Source organism: Maylandia zebra, linkage group LG23 (assembly GCF_041146795.1).
Source record: "Maylandia zebra isolate NMK-2024a linkage group LG23, Mzebra_GT3a, whole genome shotgun sequence".
Lineage (NCBI taxonomy): Eukaryota > Metazoa > Chordata > Actinopteri > Cichliformes > Cichlidae > Maylandia > Maylandia zebra.
This window is the reverse complement of record NC_135188.1, coordinates 15,597,472-15,619,023: the sequence shown is the minus strand read 5'-3', so window position 1 is coordinate 15,619,023 and position 21,552 is coordinate 15,597,472. Positions and strand designations below refer to the sequence as shown.

General features: G+C 39.1%; 1 protein-coding gene across 1 annotated transcript; it reads left to right on the top strand.

The window, feature by feature from the left end:
- Positions 1 to 4,850: 4,850 nt before the first annotated feature.
- dipk1ab (divergent protein kinase domain 1Ab) lies at positions 4,851 to 21,310 on the top strand. Its single transcript, XM_004552898.3, has 5 exons — positions 4,851 to 5,105; positions 19,538 to 19,672; positions 19,768 to 19,875; positions 19,962 to 20,135; positions 20,225 to 21,310. Exons 1-5 carry the CDS (start codon positions 5,052 to 5,054, stop codon positions 21,035 to 21,037), a joined length of 1,284 nt encoding a protein of 427 aa, XP_004552955.1. The 5' UTR covers positions 4,851 to 5,051; the 3' UTR covers positions 21,038 to 21,310.
- Positions 21,311 to 21,552: the final 242 nt, after the last annotated feature.

Sequence of the window (21,552 nt, the reverse complement as noted above, 5' to 3'; positions counted from 1 at the left end):
CATTAAAACAGGCATAATTATATTGTATTTATTGCACATTTGAAAAGACACCATTAATCCTGTAAAGTACATATGGGTTTTATAGCAACATATGCTTCCATGTCTTTCTCGGGGAAGTCCTTGCATTTTTCGCCAGTTCATTGCTAATCTGTTACAGTACAACAGCATGGCTTTGTAGTGGAAGAGTCCAGGTGCTAAATGGTCTACCTGCAGTCCAGATCATGCAGTTCATATGTTTCACATCAGAATGGAACAACATTTCTCTCCCAAAAGTTCAGCAGCTGGTGTCTTCAGTTCCCATATTTTTTTACCTACTATTGCAAACCACTCTGTTTTTATTTATAGTTTACAGTGTCACAAAATTTTTGTAACTGGAGTTAAAGAATAACTTAAGGCTTAACTCATTGTATTTGTTCTAAATATCATAAGGTCTAATAAAAGGGGAAAAGAAATATCTTTTAAATGCTATAACAATACTAAAACAGCTTGGTATAGAAGTAGGGCATATTTTGTATGTTGATTGTAATGGGAGAACAAGTCTCCCAGAGCATCAATGTATCTCATTCAACTATAGGATCTTCTTTCTTTTTTTAAAATCTTTTAAATCAAGAACAACTTCCTCCCCTCCTCCATATAAATCATATCAAAAGTTCAGAATTGGATAGGTTGTGTTTGTGCCACTGAAAAACAGTTAAGTTTTGATTAGAGAGCTTTATATTTTTTCTAAAAAGTGTAACTCAAATAAATAATAATAGAAAATAGCATAGGTCTGTCTACGCTGGCGTCTCTTCCCAGTTGCAAAACCTTTAAAGTCAGGCGACCAGCCTTGAACAACAGCCCAAGAAAGAGCAGCAGAGCACATACTTTGATTTTTCGCTACCAAACAGAAAACCAAATTGAGCCCATGAGAGAGAAGATAAGACATTACATTAATATTATGGTGTACATCAAAAGGCTGAGATTGCAGTTATTTTTCATTTTTGTGCCCAGTAAACTGCACAGTTGCAGAAACATTGATTTTATTAACAATTTTATTAACATTTGAAGCACAGCACTGAATGGGAATCTTTAATGCTACAGCAGTCTTAGTCATTATGTCCTTTTGTTGGACAAATCTGGAAACCACATTACACACATCTAGAAAAGTCGAAATAAACTGTCTATCTAATGTCTAAATATGTTGTTACATATATTTCTGTGATCATTACATACAATCACAGAAATATAGGAGTATTAAGAGCAGTCTGTTGTTATGGATGAGGATGCTTGTGCTTCACCTGCTAACGTGCTGGATAACTAAACGACCACTACGTTTTGATTTATTTTTTTTAAATGAATAGTATTTTCATACACCCATTATCTCCTGCTAATGGTGGTAGCAGACAAAGAAGAGTATTGCAGATGTTGTTCTCCCCAGCAACAATTTCAAGTTCTTCCTGGGGGGAATCCTCACATTCCCAGGCCAGATGAGTTATAACATATCTCCAGCAGACTATAGGACTACATTGGCATCTCCTGCCAACCTTTAAAGTAAGGCAACCGGTCTTCAACCACCTCAACAGGCTCTTTTTGACAGGGAGAAGCAGCGGTTCTACTCCGAGCACATTCTTAATTGTTCACCTTTCATTGTTTTACATGCTCTAATTCATTTCAGCTCTTTGTATGTTATAACTTTGCTGCCGTCCATTTCTGGCTAATGGACCAACAGCCCAAGCAAAAGTAGCCCACAGGCTGGTTGTATCACATACTTTGAACTCTGCCTCCATCTGGCAACAGACAATCTCTGCATGTAGACGAGCAGTCCTTGGCTACCTATAGTCCACGCTGATGAAGCAAATTGAAGTCCAGGAGAGATAAGTACACTTTTACACTACATTAACATTATGGTGTACTTTAAATAGACAGAGATTTCGGTAATGGTTCATTTTTGTGCCCAGTAAACTGCACAGTTACAGAAAAACATGTTTTATTAACATTTTAACACCAGCACTGAATGGGAGTCATTAAACACTAAAACAGTCTTTCATTGGTCAAACCTGGAAACCACATTACATAAACATTTTAGCAATCCATCTGCTCGGCAACACTTCTTCTTTCATGAAAAACAATCACAGAAATATAAGACGGCTGTCTGTTTTGATGGATGATAATACCTGTGCTGGACCTGCTAATGTGCCATATAACTGAGTGCCCATTACCTTTTGCTGGTGCACTCTCTTGAGATCCAGACTTACTGTATCTCTTTATTAGATACCAGAAACAGAACTCTCATCTCAAAGCAAAATACAGTAAAGAGGAATCTTTGTAATCTTAGGACATAAAGAGATCCACTACACCTGTTGAAATACACCATTAAAAGAAAATGCAGGTATGTGCCAAAACCTCTTAAAATATACATCAAATCAGGAATGTTTTTATACATGATCCTACTCTGGCATTATAGCTGAATGCTTTTGGTTCTCCACTTTCCTCTGCTGATACAAGCTCCCTCTGAGCTCTGAGATTTATCCTTAAGGAACATCACCAGGGAACTGTCTCTTTCTCCAGGGAAACTGTGAAAGTCTGCCAGGAATTACTCTGCTTTTGTGCACTGTGTGTTTCTGTTGTTTTTACCCAATAAATGATTAAAATTCTCCCCTGAAGCTCCTGATTTTTTTTTTCAGGACCTGCGATAACTTGTATAGGTCATCTTCTTTTCAAGGTAAGTGGTAAGAGACGCTTAGAGCAGAGGCTCCAGACGTCCATTCCAACACAAACACATGAAAGTATCACTGATAAGTCAACAATAAAATAGTTTCATGTTGTGGCCATCACATGGTGTTTTCCAGAGTGATCAGGATAATGCTTTCTTAGGTTTATTATTTTCAACACATTTATAGATTTATTCCAACCCATTCCCAAAGCGTAAAATGACTTGTCTGTATTTTACGCGTTGGGATGAGAACGCGTTGTCCATCCACAACCAGTGTTGGGAAGGTTACTTTTAAAATGTATTCCACTACAGATTACAGAATACATGCCCCAAAACATATTTTGTAACGTATTCCGTTATGTTACTCAATGAGAGTAAGGTATTCTGAATACTTTGGATTACATAATACATTATCATTCTTTTTACAACTACATGAATGTACTATTGCTGTGTGATTTATTACTATTACTGAAGGATACTCGCCATACCAATACCAACTAGCTCTTTAAATATTAATCCAAAATGAGTAACAATAGGGTGGACATTAGGTAAGGCTGCACTTTTTGCAGTAATCTCGTATAGAAAACTGTTCCGCGCGTATATAAAACAGCAGCTCTATTAAAGGGACCTCTGGTTAATAGGTCGGGTTCCGTGTCGGGCTCGTGGCCAAAAACTAGCTTTACTTTGTTGTCTTGGTCAACTTTGTTAACGAGAGACAGAGAGAGGCGTTGAAAGGCTGCTCCAACGGAACTTATGGTTTCTGAGAAAAACACGAACACAGTGTACAGCTGAGTCTTAATAGCTTACTTACAACTGGGCTACAATGCCCATAAGGCTACATTCTATAAATGGGCCGCGAGATTGAGACCGAGGCATTAGAGCCTCTTAATGCGTGTTTTGTTTGGGTTTCCACCAGCGTGGAATTACCAAAAATAGAGAGGGCATAGCCTAACATATGAAACAAGAAAAGACCGCTGTATTCTGAATACCACCATTTTAAACGGTAACTGTAAAGGAATACAGTTACTCATATTTTGTATTTTAAATACGTAACGCGAGTACATGTATTCCGTTACTCCCCAACACTGTCCACCAAACAAGGTTAGTCATTAAAATACTCCGTGGTTTGGATTGATTGCTATGAAAATGTCGTGATCTTAAACTTAAAGTTAACACTTTCTGAAGGTTTCTAAAAACTTTGCTTGAAAACATGCTGCACATAAATTGCACAAGAGGCTGGAAATTGGTCAGTTTTAGGGTTCAGAACTCTAATTTAAAGAAAAGAGACACAAAGCATTACAACCAGTAAAATAAAAGATGACGACCTCAATCAATACAGTAGAGAACTGGAAACAGAAATAGGGTTGATATGTCGTCACTTGTTTTTGTTTTTACTTTAAATGGGACCACAATTTACAAAGTCAAAACCATTCCGTATTGACTATGACTTAAAGAATACTTCAGCTTCACCTTTCAGATTTGGAAGCGACATACGTCCTTCTTTTATATACAGTCTATGACTTACACAATATTTTCCCACTTGCAGGAATCATTTGGTTTATCTTCATTTCCATGTTCAACTTTCAAAAATCAAAATTTGTTTGAATTAAGTATAACGAAATAAACAAACTTTCTTTACAACATTGATAATAAATATTACGTTTAATTACTAGTAATGTAAGCAAGCATTTCACATTATACATAATTTCCGCCTGCCCCTAGACAAATATAAATATCCTTTTTTTTATTACTGTTTGATGTAGGTATTTTTGTTTCTGTTTCGTAGTGCTCTGTCACTAAGCCGAATAACAGGAAAAAATAGCCTGTATTTCTGACTCATCTGAATGTTTTTGTTCTATTTAATGATTAAAAGAAGAACATGGCAGAATTGAAAAATCAATATTCAGCAGAATGATGGCTTGCCAGTGGTATGAAATGATTTACCCGTTAAAATAACTTATATCCGAAGCGTTCGCATGAACAAAAAAATACTGAATGAACTACCTTATGGCCTAATTTGCAAAAACAGAACCAAAACGTAACCAAATCGCCAGCATTTGTTAAGGAAACGCGGTGAGGTTAGCAAACTGGTGCGCATCCTCTTTCTGTAATTGGCCAAAACGCCTCCAGAAGTGATCATAAACCAATATGAGTCTGACTTCGCTGCAGCAAGCGGTGCAGCTCAGTCCGCTGTCTCTCGGCGCCTAAACGCACATCCACGGTGCTGCCGACACTAATAATGATGATTTATATGTGGAAATTTTCCAGGGTCACTCCAACAGGCGTTGCCTGATACGAATGTGAAGTGCACACCGAATTTATTGCTTCAGCAGCTGCTGTGAGATGTTCGGCATTTGCCATGGCAAGAGGTCTGTTTCCATGGGGGTTCTTCAGAAAGCCTCTGTACATCCAGGTAAGGAAATCCATCTTCACTCTGGTGTGAAGTCCATTTAAAAATCTGTCGATGTATGTTTGCATGCGCTCGGATGTTACAGGGAGCCTAAATGAGTGACGCTGCGCTTGATTACTGTTAATTAAATATATATATATTTTTTTTTTATTTAACCTTCAGATATCTCACATGGATTTGGAGGTAATTTACAGAATACTGTGTAGGCTTCTTACAATGAGTCATAAAGTCACTTGATGCTCGACGACTCGACAGGACTCAACCATCCTCCTGATCTCCGTTACTGTAGCAACCACTTCCATGATGCATTTAGCTGGTTGCCATCCATTCAAAAGAGGCTTTTTTATGCTGCAAAAGTTTAAGATCTCCTTTGATTATGTAAGTCATTCAGATATGTCACGTAGATCTAGTGTGACATATCTAGAAGAGTCGCCAGATATTAATGGCTGTTTTACCTTCACTCGGCTAGATTAAGCACTGCAAACGTTTGATGTAAGTTAATATAAAGTTCTAGATTTCTGTTTGATATGATTATGCTCCTCATTTGAGAATCTTTGAAAGAATATTGTGTAATCATTTTCTGTGAGTGAAATTAGGTGAAGTCCACAGAGGAATTGTTCATAAGTAAAAATTAAACTGGGGAAGTCCCTCAAGGACAGGTGGAGGTCTCAGGAAACGAAATGCACAGACGAGCAGCAAGTCAACTTCAGCGTGTTTTCCACTTGGCTAAAGAGGGTTAAATGCTTCACTTCTCTGTCAAACTATTGTTATTGCATTTTGTTTCATTTGCTTTACCTAATTTAACAAATTTCCTTATCTAATCGGCACCATTTTCTTCACTCTTTTATCTCGGCAGCTGCTCCTGTTTGCTTCCTGTCCGTACTCATGCATGTTAGAAACAAAACTGTCAAATGCAGTGAAAAAAAGAAGAGACAGTCAGTCTCAAGGCGCAGCCACCAGTATCGCTCAGTTTTCTAGGCCACCCTAGCCTTCCAGTGATGACTTAAGAAGTGTCATTCAGTCATCCTTTGAGAGAAGCTATTTCCACTGAAATAGTGAAATACTTTATTTTATTGTTGGGGGGGGGGGGGGGGGGGGGGGGTGCATATAAATAGTATTTTTTTGCAACAGCACTAAACACTGCGCTACTAAGGCTGCCTGTAATAATAACGGTATTATTTGAAATGACTCAAATTCCATGAGTAGTTCAACTGTATATATATTATAACTGAAATCAGCAAGAATCGATGTTGTCTCCAAATGGAGCTGCACATGAAGCATTTCATCACAGGTAAAGATTCAAAAGATGTAAAATTTCAACCAAGAAATAAGAAAGAAAGGTCGAACATATGCACCAATCCGGCTTAATATCATGACCACCGGCCTAATATTGTGTTGGGCCCCCTTTTGCTGCCAAAACAGCCCTGACCTATCAAGACATGGACGCCACTAATCCCCTGAAGGTGAGCTGTAGTATCGGGCACCAAGATGTTAGCAACAGATCCTTTAAATGGCGATGTGGGGCCTCCATGGATTGGACTTGTTTGTCCAGCACATCCAACAGATGCATGATTGGAGGCTTCCCAGCAGAACATTGCCCAAACTGGTATACTGCCTCTTCTGGCTTGCCTTATTCCCATAGTACACCCTGGTCCCAGGTATTTCCCAGGCAAACGAGCCACATCCACTCAGCCATCCACATGATTTAAAAGAAACGTGTTATCACCTTCTTCCACTGCTCTGTGGTGCACCTTTGATGCTCACGTGCCCACTGGTGTCTGTGGCTGACTGGTCTGTGGCTATGCAGCCCCATGCACAACAAAGTGTGATGGACTGTGAATTCTGACATCTTTCTATCAGAAGCAGCATGAGCTTTTTCCTCAGTTTGAGCTACAGAAGCTCATCTGTTAGTTGGTCGTACTACAGCGCATTATGTATATTATTTAAATACTGCAAAGATATCAGTAAAAGAGAAAAGATGCTTAAGATTTGTTGTTTTAGAACAACGGGAAGTAAATGGCAGGGTCTGCAAGTTATTATTGCATGCATCGCTGCAAAGGAAATGGCCACGATGTCAAAGAGCTACACTCAAAAAAATAAGTCATTGGATGAACTCAATTGGACTGATGGCAGGTTTTCCACGTAATACATCTATTTTGGTCCAACCTAATCTACATACATCATGACAATTCAATTAAATTGAGTCAGTAGAACACAATTTCGTAAATACTGCTAAAATGAAAAAAAGTACATTAAAATGATGTGAAAGGTTTTGGTTGGTCCAACTCAATACAATGTCATTCACTTGAGCTAGATTTTCATTGCATTGAAATCATTATTTTGAGTTCAACTAAATCATAATTTTCATTACCAGAAAACTAATTTAATTATTAAAATAATGATAAAATGAATTTGTTTTTACAACTCAGGTTTATTCACTTGAATTAAAAGCAGAAACAGAATATTTTGTAAATAAACATACATGTCACACGGTCAAATCAACCTTAACAAAAATCAAAGTGCTCACAAAAAAGTGCTGACGTACATTTGTAATGAATGTCAAATCTGAATAGCACACACCTCTGTACTACTAGGCAATACTGAAAACAAACTGGAATCTGTAAAATCAGATTTCACTTCAGAATCATTGTATATATTTATAGTGACACTTGCAAATTCACAATGATAACCTACTAAACATTGCAATTCACACCATAGTATGGCAGTCACTGAAGATTTGAAACAGCCGAACAATACATAAATACACACACATATACATAAATACACACATATATATATATATATATATATATATATATATGTGTGTGTGTGTGTGTGTGTGTGTGTGTGTGTGTGTGTGTGTGTGTGTGTGTGTGTGTGTGTGTGTTTTCATGACGAACATTTTTCTGTTACCAAGGGGGAGGTATTTTAATAAAAAAAAAATCTTTCAACTTTACTTCTCCAAAACCAATTACATGTAAACATTTACAAGCTTATAAGAACGGGAAGACCAACTTTAAAACACTGGAAGACACAAAACTTGTCAACATTTTTCTATTACCTTTGCAAATCCCAAAAGCAATCAAAAAGAAAATGGTGGTTACAACCATGAAACTTTTTCTGAGCTAAATCCCCAGTCTTTTCATCCATCTATAGTAGTACAGATTAAAGGTCACATCACTCACAACATAACAGCAGACAAAAATAGACAACTTCCATTTGGCCAAAAAAAAGAAAGAAAAAAAGGTCACAGTTTGAACAAAAGATATAAAAAGGCCAAAATCAACTTTTGTGCTGGGTCTTGTTTGCCTAAGCAAACATCTTCATTTTCATTTGCTGCATCTTTGTACTGAGCCTTTGTCCATCCAGATTCATCAAAATCTTCTGACAGAACTCAAAAGTGTACTTGTGGTCATTTGGATAGCTCAGATCAAGTGCATAAATCAGTCCAAAGAGGACGATGAATGCCATGATGACACTACCGAGGTTGTTCATAACTGTAGTACCTTCAATGACAACTCCAACATCCTCTGGCTCCTGAATCCCTTCTCTTCTGATGGTGTAAATACAGTGACAGTTGCTGCAGTGGACCTCAACCGTTCATCCTCAGTGGAGGAGGTCTGAAAAACAGGTTGTTTCAGGTTTAAGGGCTCTGTCACTTGGAAGGGGACATATTATGCAAAACTCAGCTTTTGTATCCTTTTGTGCTGAAACATAGGTCTCTACCGCCTCTATAAACACTCCAAACATAAATAAAACCCGTCAATCTGTTTCCTATCAATAGTTTGGGTTCAGGTATTATGTACCTCCCTTTGGGAGGGGCTTGATATAGAGCAGGAGCTCCTCCGGTGTCTATCAGTGTGTGTGTGTGTGTGGGCTGGGTCAATTTCCCTTATTTCATCACAATTGGGAACCTTTTGAAACAGCTTGTTTTATGCACATTATTCCTGAAACCAGGAGATTGCTGTAATGGCAGTGACACTAGTTAGTGTCTTGATGCAATCTGCTGTGTTCCTTATAATGAAGACTTTTTACTAATTGGCATAATAAACTGAACTCCACTGGAGTGTTTACTTTCTGAAGTGCCTTGAGATGACTGTTGTTGTGATATACCGCTATATAAATAAACTGAATTGAAACACTGACAGAAAATGGATGAATGTTTTGTCCACATTTACTGTGTTTATAGAGGCAGTAGATACCTACATGGCAGCACCAAAAGAATGAACAATTGAATTTTTGCTGAAACTATCCCCTTAAAAAGTGCTCTCCAGTGCAAGTTTCAACAATGACTATTAAGAATAATACTATTTCACAATTATATTGTCTCTTTTGAATATATGAGGATTTTGTGTGCGATGAACCTAACTCAAATTGAATCTAGAAAAGAAGGTGTGATAAGCGTACCAGATACTCCTTGAACAGTAGGTCTGGATCTTCATTAAAGTAGATCACCAGGCTTTTAAGAGTATGCTCCCTCTTTATGTCGATGTCATCATACTAATGCAAGGGTGGGAAAAAAATGGTGAAAAAAATGGAATTGATTGATTGCATTTAATTGATGGGTTTATCATTAGTACCGACCAAACTACTGATCGCCATGATATCCTTGATCTTTTGGCCCTTTGCTCCTTTGCTCCCCTGAAAATTTTGCATCAGCTGAGCCAAGAACTTCGCCTGCAGGGGTTTTGTAGTGATCTGCAGGAACTCTGCATTCACCTGGAAATAAAACATACACAAATATAATAAACTAGAAGTTTAAATACAGACTGCTGAATCAACACACTGAAAGTTGCTAAACATTTGAACCATCAGTGAAGTTTGTCAAGACCTAAACTGTTTTTAGCTGAGTTTAGGAATATATCGCCACCTGTTGCTTTGGCATGTTCCTAGCAGCGTTTTCCTTCATTTTTGCGTTTACCTGTGGACGGGATTATTTTTTAAAACGAAAACGGAAAATCTCCGTTTTCAAAAATACCTGTGTAAGTGTGGACGTAGCCGAAATCTTTTATAATAATAAATAGGTTTGAACGTCATGGGAGTGCGCATTGTGCTGCCTGCAGTTACTCTTCCGGCCACATGGTTCGCTTTTGGTAGCACCCTCAGTAAACTATGTAGTGCTTTTAAAGACACCTCAAAACGATACTTTCTACTAGAAAATGGCATTATATAATAATAAACACAGAATACCATATTTTTAGATTATAAAAAGAAAACAGTAAGAAAGAAGTTAGCTATAGGACATCATCTTTCATTGAGCACAATGGCTAGCTGCTAATAAGCTAGCACACGCTCCGACTTAAAAGTTGGCAGCTACACAATTTCTCCTCTAAAACAAGGCACTTTTGAAAAGACCTGGCTATATTGTCAAAAAAAAAAATAGTATTCAAGCAGAGAAGAGAATGGTAGCACCACCAAAAGTTCAAAAAACAACTGTTACAAGCTTCTATGATAAATAGCATTATAGATTTAGCTGATAAAGAAATACACAATTGGATATATGGAAAAATAATATGTTACCTTACCTGAAGGTGTAGTTTTATCCAAAAAGTAGGGATGTGCGGATCGATCCTGAAATATCGATTCCTCCGATACCAGTCATTTATGTTCTAGAATCGATTCTCACATTAAAATATCGATATTTTAGTAATTTAGGGTAAATTTGTAGTTTATCATTAACAGGAACAAACTATATCATTCGGATTGTCTACATTGGAAGGAACTATTCCTCTTCCGCGTGAAATACAGCTGTATAAATAGGATAATTGAAGTAATGTGCGTAATTGGAGTCATGTGCGGACGTATTTTACATCCACAAACAGCCGAGACGTGGTTTGCAATACATGTGGCAAGAAAGTGAGGTGTCGTGGCAACACCACAAATTTGTCAAACACCTCAGAGTAAATCATATCAGAGAATATGACGAGCGTATGTTGAGGCAAACTGAAGAGGAGGACATGGACAGGTGCTGCTAGGGCGAGACAGACGTCTCTCACGGAGTCCTTTAGTGCTGCAGGCAGGCAAGGTGTTCAAATAGCGCACAACTTCAGGTTTTTTATTTCTATATGATGAACTCTGCATTATTAAGTGATAAGAACAAGTAATCTGATGTCCTGTAATCATTATGATGCTATAATTTGAGATACAATAAAAGATACAATAAATAAAATACGGTTTTGTATAAAGTATCGGTATCGGATCAGTATCGTCGATACCACCCTGAATTTTACTTGGTATCAGATCGGAAAGGAAATCAGTGGTATCGCACATCACTACCAAAAAGTACAGAGAGGCCAAGAGCAGCTGGATTCATTTAGGTGATCCTGAAAGAGCGCAAAATTTTCAAAGAAGGCGGACCGTTGTGTAACTCAGTAACTTTGTGTTCTTGTGACAAAGACTGCTTTGAGAGAAAATAATTTAGGTTCACCACACGAATAATAATTGCAGTAACGCTGGAGTGCTACATTTGCGTTGAATGAGATTAAAAATAATGTTTAAGCTTAAAGAGGGGCTTGAATTTATTTCTTTGAGTTTACAAATACTTAAGTGCAAAAATGTACTCCTCCTACCCCCAGTGCCCCAACAAACTCATTCATTTTGTGTTCAGAATCAGCCTCTGCTGGTTTTGAATAATTTTAGGTTTACACAAAGAAAATCAAATTAATTTGGTATTTTTTAATTGCATTTGTGAACAACTAACATAATTTGCATGTGTTCTTTGAAAGGAGGACCTGAATCTGTTTTTTGAGTGTAGATGTCTAACTTCAGAATAGAGAGAACAACTGGTGATAAAGTTCACATGTGTTAACGTTGCTGTATTACTCAGGAGGATATTACAGGGGGAGGGGTTGTCTGCTGTCTGTACAGTTATGAGTCAGATCTTCATAATGTCTGTTCCAACAATGTGGCCTCCTTCTCACTTCAGAGACTTCGAAGAGAGAAGAAGCGGAGAAGCGTGGCCGGGCTGTTTCTGATGCATCTTTCTATCAGTCCTTTAGCTGCATCTCTCTTTATGTTGGCCCGCTTTTCTATTTGTCAGTGATATTAAGCAACCTCTCTGCAAATGAATCCTCCTGGCCTCTCCATCTTTTGTTTCTCTGTTCTCATGCCGTTCTCATCCCTGCACAGAAGCCCATTAAACAGCAACCTCTGAGGGATAGCTTTATAATCATACATAATGGATGAATGGTGTGCACGCTGCAAAAACCAAGTGTCAGAACAGCAGAACAGTGATGTGGTGCTCGTGATCAGCTTAAATCTCCTCTCTGCTTCAACAGATCAACAGCAGGTGATCCTTTGTAATAGTACAGCACGTCCTCGATTTTTTCAATGTTATTTCACAAGACCTTCAGGGCTAAATACAGAAGCCTTTTAACAGAGCCGTGGGTTGGTTTAGAGGAGAGTTCAACCAGATGAAGACAGACTGTTTCTTTCCACCCACCTCAGCATATGGCCACAGTTCCCAGTCAGTCTCTAATTAATAGCTGTCACAGCAGCCACAATCAATATGGGCTCATTAGCCATGTTTGTGTAACTCTCTCAACTCACAAAGGGTCAATACATGATGCAGCAGATAGAAAAGCATAGGCCAGACTTGAAACGAAAGCCACAAACTATCGATTAGAAAAAGGCCAACCATGCATTTGTTTTCCCCATAGAGCACCATTTCCATAATGTTTTTGCTGTTGATATATTTCAACTACAACACAATAGATGGGAGGTACACAGAGCACTTACTCGTGCGATTACTGCTGTTAAATTTGCTGTGGATCTGCACGATCAGATTTGTAAGTACATCAATCAATAGACAAAGCAACAACGATGATATTTAAATAGCAAGAGTTCAGTGGATTTCCTGGTTTTTTGCAGGGCGCTTGCACAGTGATTGTGCATCTTCTTTTTTTTTTAAACATTATCAGTAAGACACATTGACAAAGTGTAGAATTTGGAATAAGATGTGTGAGGGCCAGCAGATCTCAGCGCCAGTCAGAATGAACGATTGTTTTAAAATGTCAAAAAAGGAATGACACCCTATGAGCAACACTTGGCAGCAGTAGGAAGGAGAAAACCCCTTTTAACAGGAAGAGACCTCCAGTAGAACCAGCCAATCATCTACTGCGATTGGCTGAAGCGTGAGGAGAAAGAGTAGAGAAAAAACAGGAGCACAGAGAGACAAGGACAAATCACAAACTGGAAATGACAAAAGTTAATGACATTTGGTAGTGACATATAAACAAAAGAGGAATGAAAATTAAGATACCTGATTCAGTCCTGACATTAAGCTTTATCAAAAAGAAATGTTTGACGTCTAACCTTATCATTAAGGTTCTTTCTCTAATAATCAAGGGTCTTTACCTTATGGTATAAATGAAGCTGTTGTTGTTGTTCGGGGTGACCATGGCTCAGGGGGTTGGGAAGCGTATCTGTAACCAGAAGGTCGCCGGTTCGATCCCTGGGCTCTCTGTCCTGGTCGTTGTGTTCTTGGGCAAGATACTTTACCCTACCGCCTACTGGTGTTGGCCAGAGGGGCCGATGGCGCGATATGGCAGCCTCGCTTCTGTCAGCCTGCCCCAGGGCAGCTGTGGCTACAACTGTAGCTGCCTCCACCAGTGTGTGAATGTGAGAGTGAATGAATAGTGGCATTGTAAAGCGCTTTGGGTGCCTTGAAAAGCGCTATATAAATCCAATCCATTATTATAAATTGTCACTACATAAATAAAATGTAAGAGAAAATGGAGTTTTACTAATAGCATCATGAATCTTTAAGTGTCTGTCTGTCTGTCTGTTCTTCCTCTGTTTCAACAATCTAAGCCGGTGTTTAATTCCAATTTAAACACTAAACCTAAGCCTTAAATCTCAAATAATCCTGTGGAGATGTGGAAAAAGTGACATGCAGCCCAAGGTGCTAACCTTTACAGAATGTCACTCTGATGGTGTAAAACTCAAATTGGGGCCGACAAAATGTTTCATCAAATTTTATTTATTCTGTCTCTATGGTTTGTTGTTACAAATACTCAGCCATTCTATAATGCTGAGCGTTGTTTGGTTGAGAAAGTGACAGCCCACAATCTGCCCGTTTTGCACGGCTACGTTTTTAACAGTCACGATCATTCTCACACTCACACATCCACACTCAGTTGATGCAGCCTTACAGCTGTCCTCTTTTCAGAACAGTAACTTTATGAACAAAAAGTTTAGGGGACGTTTTGAAACTGTAGATGCAAAAACATGAACAAGCACTGCACCGGGGTTTGATTTTCTTTCCAAAATAGGTTTCATTGGTACATAAATGATCTGAATGTTTCTCTTCCTCCTCACTCTTTGCTGGGAGTGAATGACTGATAACTGACATGTTTCTGTGGTTTTAAATCTTACTTCCTTTACTGTGTTTCTGCATCATTGACCAACAGGACACAAACCTCTTTAAACACCATAGAGACAGAATAAATAGATACTGACTTTGTGTGTTGCTTTTTCAGTGACCTTAGTGAAACATAAAGTAAAATAATGTACTCAAACTTCACAGTCCCAAATGGTAGAGAGCCACTGTTAGCAATCAGCCAGTGAAATAGGTTCAGCATTTAATTTCTAGTGAGAGTTCAATTCAGTTCAATTCAGTTTTATTTGTATTGTGCCAAATTACAACAGCAGTCATCTCAAGGTGCTTTATAATGTAAGGTAGAGACCCTACAGTAATGCAGAGAAAACCCAGAGTGGGAACGAAAAACTCCCTTTTCACAGGAAGAAACCTCTGACACAACCAGGCTAAGGGAGGGGCAGCCATCTGCCACGACCGGTTGGGGGTGATGGGAGAGAGACAGGACCAAAAAACATACTGTGGAACAGAGCCAGAGATTAATAATAACTAATAATTAAATGCAAAGAGGTGTGTAAACACACAGGGAGTGAACAATAAACTAAGGCATAACTATAAGATTTATCAAAGAGGAAGGTTTTAAGCCTGATGTTAAAAGCAGAGAACGTGTCTGCAAATGCAAACTGGAAGCTGGTTCCACAGAAAAGGAGACTGAAAGCTGAAGGCTTCTTCTCCCATTCTACTTTTAAATATCCCAACCACAAGTAAGTCAGCAGTCTGAGTGCCAAGTGCTCTATTGGGGTGATAAGGTATTATGGGGCCTTTAACTTTACAACAAAATAATGGTTCAATAGTGTGTTTATGGCATGATACACTGCCAACAAACAACTCAAAATTAATCTAATTCTGCTTTTAAATGTTTAGTTGTTGTCTGCTCCTTTCATCCTAATAACACCAGGACTGAGTACCGTGAGATCTGAGGTCACTGCGTGGCAGAAAATTAGATTAGATAGTGACATATGGAGGCTGTCTGAAAGCAAAATTTCTGCATTATCTATGGTGCTGAAAGCAGAAAATGGTTGACAAAGCCATTTGGAAAGAGATACGAATGACAAATACTGCGTAATCTACTTTCCAATACTGGAAAAAATCAGATATTTGACTTTTATTACATTGTTAGATTGTCTTACAACTGCTATTAAACTATCATTGATGGGACAAAAGAAGAAGATGGATTGTAGAGTGCTACAGAGAGGAAGAAGATGAGGGGGACAGAGACAGAGTGACTTATGCCAATAAATAAATTGGATCTGAAAGGGGCAGAGGTGGGAAGCAGGGGGTGTCCATCACTGTCAAGCACTAAGTGCAAGAACCATTAATAGAGAAGGAAGTGGGACTGCGAAAAAGTCTGTTTTTGTTCACTAATGTTCTCCAGTTGGAAAAATGCCATATAGATCTAAGTGGAGTGTATATTTTATCAGGCAGGGAATTAGAAAGAAAATCAAAAGACACAGTAATGAGTCTGGAGTCACTCTAAATGTTTCACACAGCAGGCCGCGAACACCATTTACTGTTAATTACTGAGCACCTATTTAGAAGCAATTGCTTTAATGATGTACTCAGTGATACAACTCAGTTTAGAGCTTATTTGCATTCCTTTTACAGGCTTGTTCCCTTACTAATAGACCAAATGACCACTGAAAACATCAATTAAAAGGTCTCTTTATTCACTTACGCCAGACCATTACAACTGTAAACACATTTTTTATACTTATTTTCCAAATTGATTGAGCTTTCCATAATTATTTTCTTCAAAAAGTGGAACAGTAATGTTAATGATGGTACTGAGGTGCACTCTACGGCTTGTAAGTGACCTGCTTGAGTCATTTATTCACCCATAAATAAAAGCCATAGATAATACTGTGTTAAAGCAGTGCTAAGTTTGAATTTAGCATTTTCTCAGCAGCTGTGTAGCAACAAATTCATTCATCTTTTAGCCCTTAAGCTTGTGTTAATTACTTTAATGACTGTGAGTCTGAATATTGTAAAAGGGAGACATCCATTAGTGGTACTGTGGTAGTACAGTTCTGTGAAAAAGTATTTGAATACTTCCTGATTTCTACGTTTTTGGCATAATTGTAAATGTTTCATATACTTGGACAAATTTTATTTTGATTATTCTTAAAAAAATAATAATAACTTTCATTAACCACATTTTTTGGAAAGCTGAGTTAAATGTCACTAACACTACCCACACCTGTTGAATCAAAAAATACTTTAAATAGAACGTGTCTGGCAAAGTTAAAGGCCCTAAAACATCTGAAAAAGCAGCACACCATGCCACGATCAGCAGAGGTTTCAGGTGAAAACATTGTTGAGACCCTGCCTCACCCTGTCATGTGACTTATTGAGATCAACTGACACATGCGACAGATGTGAGTGGACGTTAAGAAGTTTGGGTGTCACAATGGTTGCACCCATAACCTCTGCTGATAATCACCGATGGCCTTTTCCGCACCTTGGCTCATGTGATGAGGCACATGATCAATAGTAGTCGACGACCCTCTTAGGGAACTTCAAATCAGGGACTAGCCACCATTTGGGCTTAAAACTGAAGGCGCTTCTCGGATGAGAGGTGAAACGTCTTAAAGAAACTTAAAGAAGTCTAGTCGCTTGTCTTTCCGAGCTCCTTAGATGAAGTTAGATGCGTTCAAATACCTGGGATCGACCATCCAAAGCAATGCACAATGCACAAGAGAGGTGAATAAGAGAGTGCAGGCATGGTGGAATGGGTGGAGACGAGTGTCAAGGGTGACTTGTGACAGAAAGATAGTGCAAGAGTGAAAGGGAAAGTTTACAGGATGGAAGCGGGACCTGCTATGATGTATGGTTTGGAGATGTTGGCACTGATAGGAGGTGGCAGAGTTGAAGATGCTACGATTTCATACACGATTAGAATTTAGTACATCAGAGAGACAGCTTAAGTTAAGCAGTTTGGAGAGGCAAAGGTAAAATGGTTTGTAAAAAGGAGGGATAGTGGCTGTTAAATATGGACTTGCTAGGTATGAGGGGAAAAAAGACGAAGACCTCAGACGAAGTTTGTGGATGTAGTGAAGCTGGACATGCGGAGTAGGATGATAGGGATCAGGTGAGATGGAGGCAGAGGCAGTAACATGCATGTGCTTGGACTGTAGGGGTCACTGTGGTGCCCCTAAAGGGAGAAGCCAAAATAAAGAAGTAGAAGAAGAGTAACATTACCACTGGTAGCAATTTTATTTATTAGCTAAAAACAAACTATTTTTTTCTTCACTTTTTTTTCCTGAGGATCAAAGCACTAACACCATTAACTTGTCATTTAATATAATAATAATTATACAGCTTCAAATAACGAATGGCAGTACAACAAAACAAACCATCACCGTGTACAGGATGCAAGCAAGGAAACATTTTAACAGAAAAAAAGCTAAATCACTAAATTGACAAAAAACATAATGGAATCAGAAGAAGCTTTCCTATAATAGTATGTCTTAGAAAGAGATTTTAAAGAGGCCGCTGACTCTGCTGCCCTCATTTCTTCAGGCAGCCTGTTACTCAGTTTTGGATCTCTGCGTCAATGCCATCACTAGTTTGCAGCTTTTCCTCTGGAACAAATAAAAGCCCTCTGCCTGAGAGTCTCAGGCTATATACAGATCATATGCAAGAAAGAGGTCAGACACACAAGATGGTGAGAGGGCACGATGAGCCTTAAATGTCAACAGTCATTTGCTCTGTCAGCTGTCATCGAGCGGAAGGGGTACATCCTGTCACCAGTCCACCACACACACTCTCCCATACATGCCTACAGATAATTAAGCATCACCAGTTAGTCTAACATGCATGTGTAGGAGGAAGCCAGAGCATTTAACATTAATTAAATAAAACGGTGCTCAAACAAAGCAACAGCAGAATAAATGAATATTCTCAATGAATGCTAATCTTTCTTCTTCTATGTCTGCTGGGTATATAAACTGGTAATCTCAAGGAGGACATAACGTGCAATGAAAGTGTTTGGTTTAGAGATTGTTCTGCTGCCCTCAAGTGGCAAAAACTAAAATTAATTTTTGCCATTTTTTGTTTGTTTTTTTTGCACCCCGCCCCCAACACTGTTAGCATACTGTTGTACAAGGCACACAACTAACCATTGAGAACAATGTGCAGTTCAGTCAAGGACATTGGAATCAACTCCTGAGCCACTTCTCCAAATGAATGATGTCAGTGTTCATTTGAAAGTTGTGTGTACTGGCCTTAAATTTGTTTTTTTTTTAGAAGATAAACCCATTAAAGTTAACCGTGTCAGACACACTCATCCATTTTGTTACTCTCTTATCTAAATCAGAATTGCTGTGGGCCTGGAGCCTGTCCCCGCTGTGTTAGGTTGAGAAGTGGGGTACTCCCTGGACAGGTCACAAGTCTATTGATGGGGTTGAATTAAGTTTTTAAAGAAGCAGAGTGTGTGGAAAACCTCAGCCTTTGCAAAAGACAAAACTGTGTTAATTATCCTGAATGCTGATTTGGGGGAAAACACTGTTTCCCCAAAGTTTAACTTGTAGTTTTGTTTCAAGGCCTCCGATTTGTTATGCATATTTGTGTTCCTGCACAATGCAATTGATGTCACTGTACCGTTGTTGCGGTTTTCAAGTTAGTGATTTCTGATCATAACAAGCGAGCTGGCTTTGACATATAAAATATGTGGAGCGATGCTTCAGTCAACGTTAGCAGCAGGGTCCTGATTTTATCTGTAAATGTGAATTAGAAAAAATGAAGTAAGGTACAGTGTGTGCTCATCAAATAAAGGAAGAGCAATGAACTGGCCTCAAGTAACAAATATGACTCTTATTCTCTCATTAATCTCCATTATGATGTGTCAAATCTCTAGTTTAACAGATCTGACAGTTTAATGCAATATCCAGATATCTGCATGCAGTTACAGTACTGAAACATAATAGAGTGCAGATTGGTTTTTTTGAAAGCCTGATATCACTCTGTGTATGAATTTAAAACAATGAACTCCCATAATACAGTTTTACAGTTGCAATTCACTCCAAAAGTAACGTAAATGTTTGAAATATGTTGCCAACAGGCGAGGTTCTCCTACCTGCACATGAAGTACCTGTTCTTCTCGTGGCTGGCAGTGTTCGTGGGGAGCTGGATAGTCTATGTGGAGTACTCGTCCTACACAGAGATGTGTCGTGGGCACGAGTGCAAAAACTCAATAGTGAGCATTTCATACTCCCATTATGTACCCGCCCAATCCCATCAGGTCCTACAAAATGTTTACAGTTCTGTGACAATTTCTTTTTTATTTTCCAGTGTGACAAATACAAAAAAGGAGTCATTGATGGCTCAGCCTGCAGCAGCTTGTGTGAGAAACAGACTCTTTACCTGGGAAAGTGCCTCACTGCCAACCCCAACAGCCAGGTCAGCTTTTTTATTTATTTTTTTTATAAATGCAAACATCACTCTCCAGTCTGCTTTTTATTAATTTGGCTGCATCTTTATTTTAGGTTTACTCGGGGAGCTGGGGAGACCTAGAGGGTGTTATTAAGTGCCAGATGGAGGAGGCTCCTCGTTATGATTTGGGAGGTGAGCCCAGGAAAGAGACTTCTGCAGCCTTCAACAAACCAACCAAGGGAACCTCAGTGGAAAAGTTCAGAGAGATGATCACTGACCACCTAAAGGTTAGAAAGCCAAACACTAAATACTGTCAGATCCAATTTCAAAGCTTCAGTTTGGATTTAAACCTCATTTAAACTACATTTCTTTACAGGCCAAAGTGGGGGATCAGGCAAACCTCGCTGAGCTGGCAACTCAAGTATTGTCCATTGCAGATGGCAATAAGGACAGCCATATCTCACTGCCAGAGGCTCGCTCCACATGGGCTTTGTTGCAGCTCAATGAATTCCTATTGGCTTTAGTCCTGCACGACAGAGAGCACACACCCAAGCTATTGGGCTTCTGTGGAGATCTATATGTCATGGAGAAAGTACCACACTCTCCCTTGTATGGGATTAGTCTACCCTGGATTATCGAAATGTGGATCCCTGCCGGTCTGCGCCGCAGCATGGACCAGTGGTTCACTCCATCCTGGCCACACAAGGCCAAGATCTCCATCGGACTGCTGGAGCTGGTCGAGGATATTTTCCACGGCACTTTCGGAAGCTTCCTCATGTGCGACGTGAGCGCCACCACTTTCGGTTACAACGACCGCCACGACTTGAAGGTGATGGACGCGCGCCACATCGTGCCTGAAGCCATCTTCCAAGAAGTCATCAGGCAGCAGCGCTGCGACGTGGACGAGGACTGTCTGTATGGAGCCGACTGCCTAACTTCCTGTGACCTCACAAAGCATCGCTGCACAACAGAAGTCACCAGGCCAAACTTAGCCAAAGCCTGCGACGCACTCAAGGACTACATTCTGAGGGGAGCGCCATCTGATATGAGCGAGGAGCTCGAGAAGCAGCTGTACGCTTGCATCGCATTGAAAGGTTCAGCAGAACAGATGGAAATTGAACATTCGCTCATTCTAAACAACCTCAAGACTTTGCTGTGGAAGAAAATCTCTCACACGAAAGATTCCTAATAAGCGAGGATTGCACAACAGCACAATGACTGACGCTTGCCCTTTAAGTTTATTAATAAAATGGACAATCATTTTCACCGTGGAAACTAATAATCCTGTGGTATTCAATGTTTAACAGATGTATTCTAAGTTGGCACTATAGGTGTCAGCAACATCACCAATATTAAATAATGTACACAAACGGACTCCGTTAGGATTAACTGCAGTAAACTGAGTGCAATTTTTTTGAAACCAGGATGAAGGTGAATAATAAATTTGAAGTAAGGTCCTGCATGTTCTTTTGGGTAGCTTGTGTACTATATGCTGACTGAGCCTATGGGTGTAATGAACAGTCTTCCAAGGCTTCCAGTGGATATCCAGTTCAACACTATTTTTGGCAAATCCCTGTTTTGCTCTTTTTGACCTACTTAGATTAACTAAACTTTACAAAAACAAAAGATATTTTTAATATTAAAATAGTCTCAAGAGCCACCCATTACAGCAAATGCCGTAGGGAAAAAAAAAAAAACTCACAA

Coding starts and splice junctions, on each gene's coding strand:
- dipk1ab (XM_004552898.3), top strand. CDS start 5,052: ATGGCAAGAGGTCTGTTTCCATGGGGGTTCTTCAGAAAGCCTCTGTAC. Junction 19,673..19,767: donor ACGAGTGCAAAAACTCAATA/GTGAGCATTTCA, acceptor TTTATTTTCCAG/TGTGACAAATACAAAAAAGG. Junction 20,136..20,224: donor TGATCACTGACCACCTAAAG/GTTAGAAAGCCA, acceptor ATTTCTTTACAG/GCCAAAGTGGGGGATCAGGC.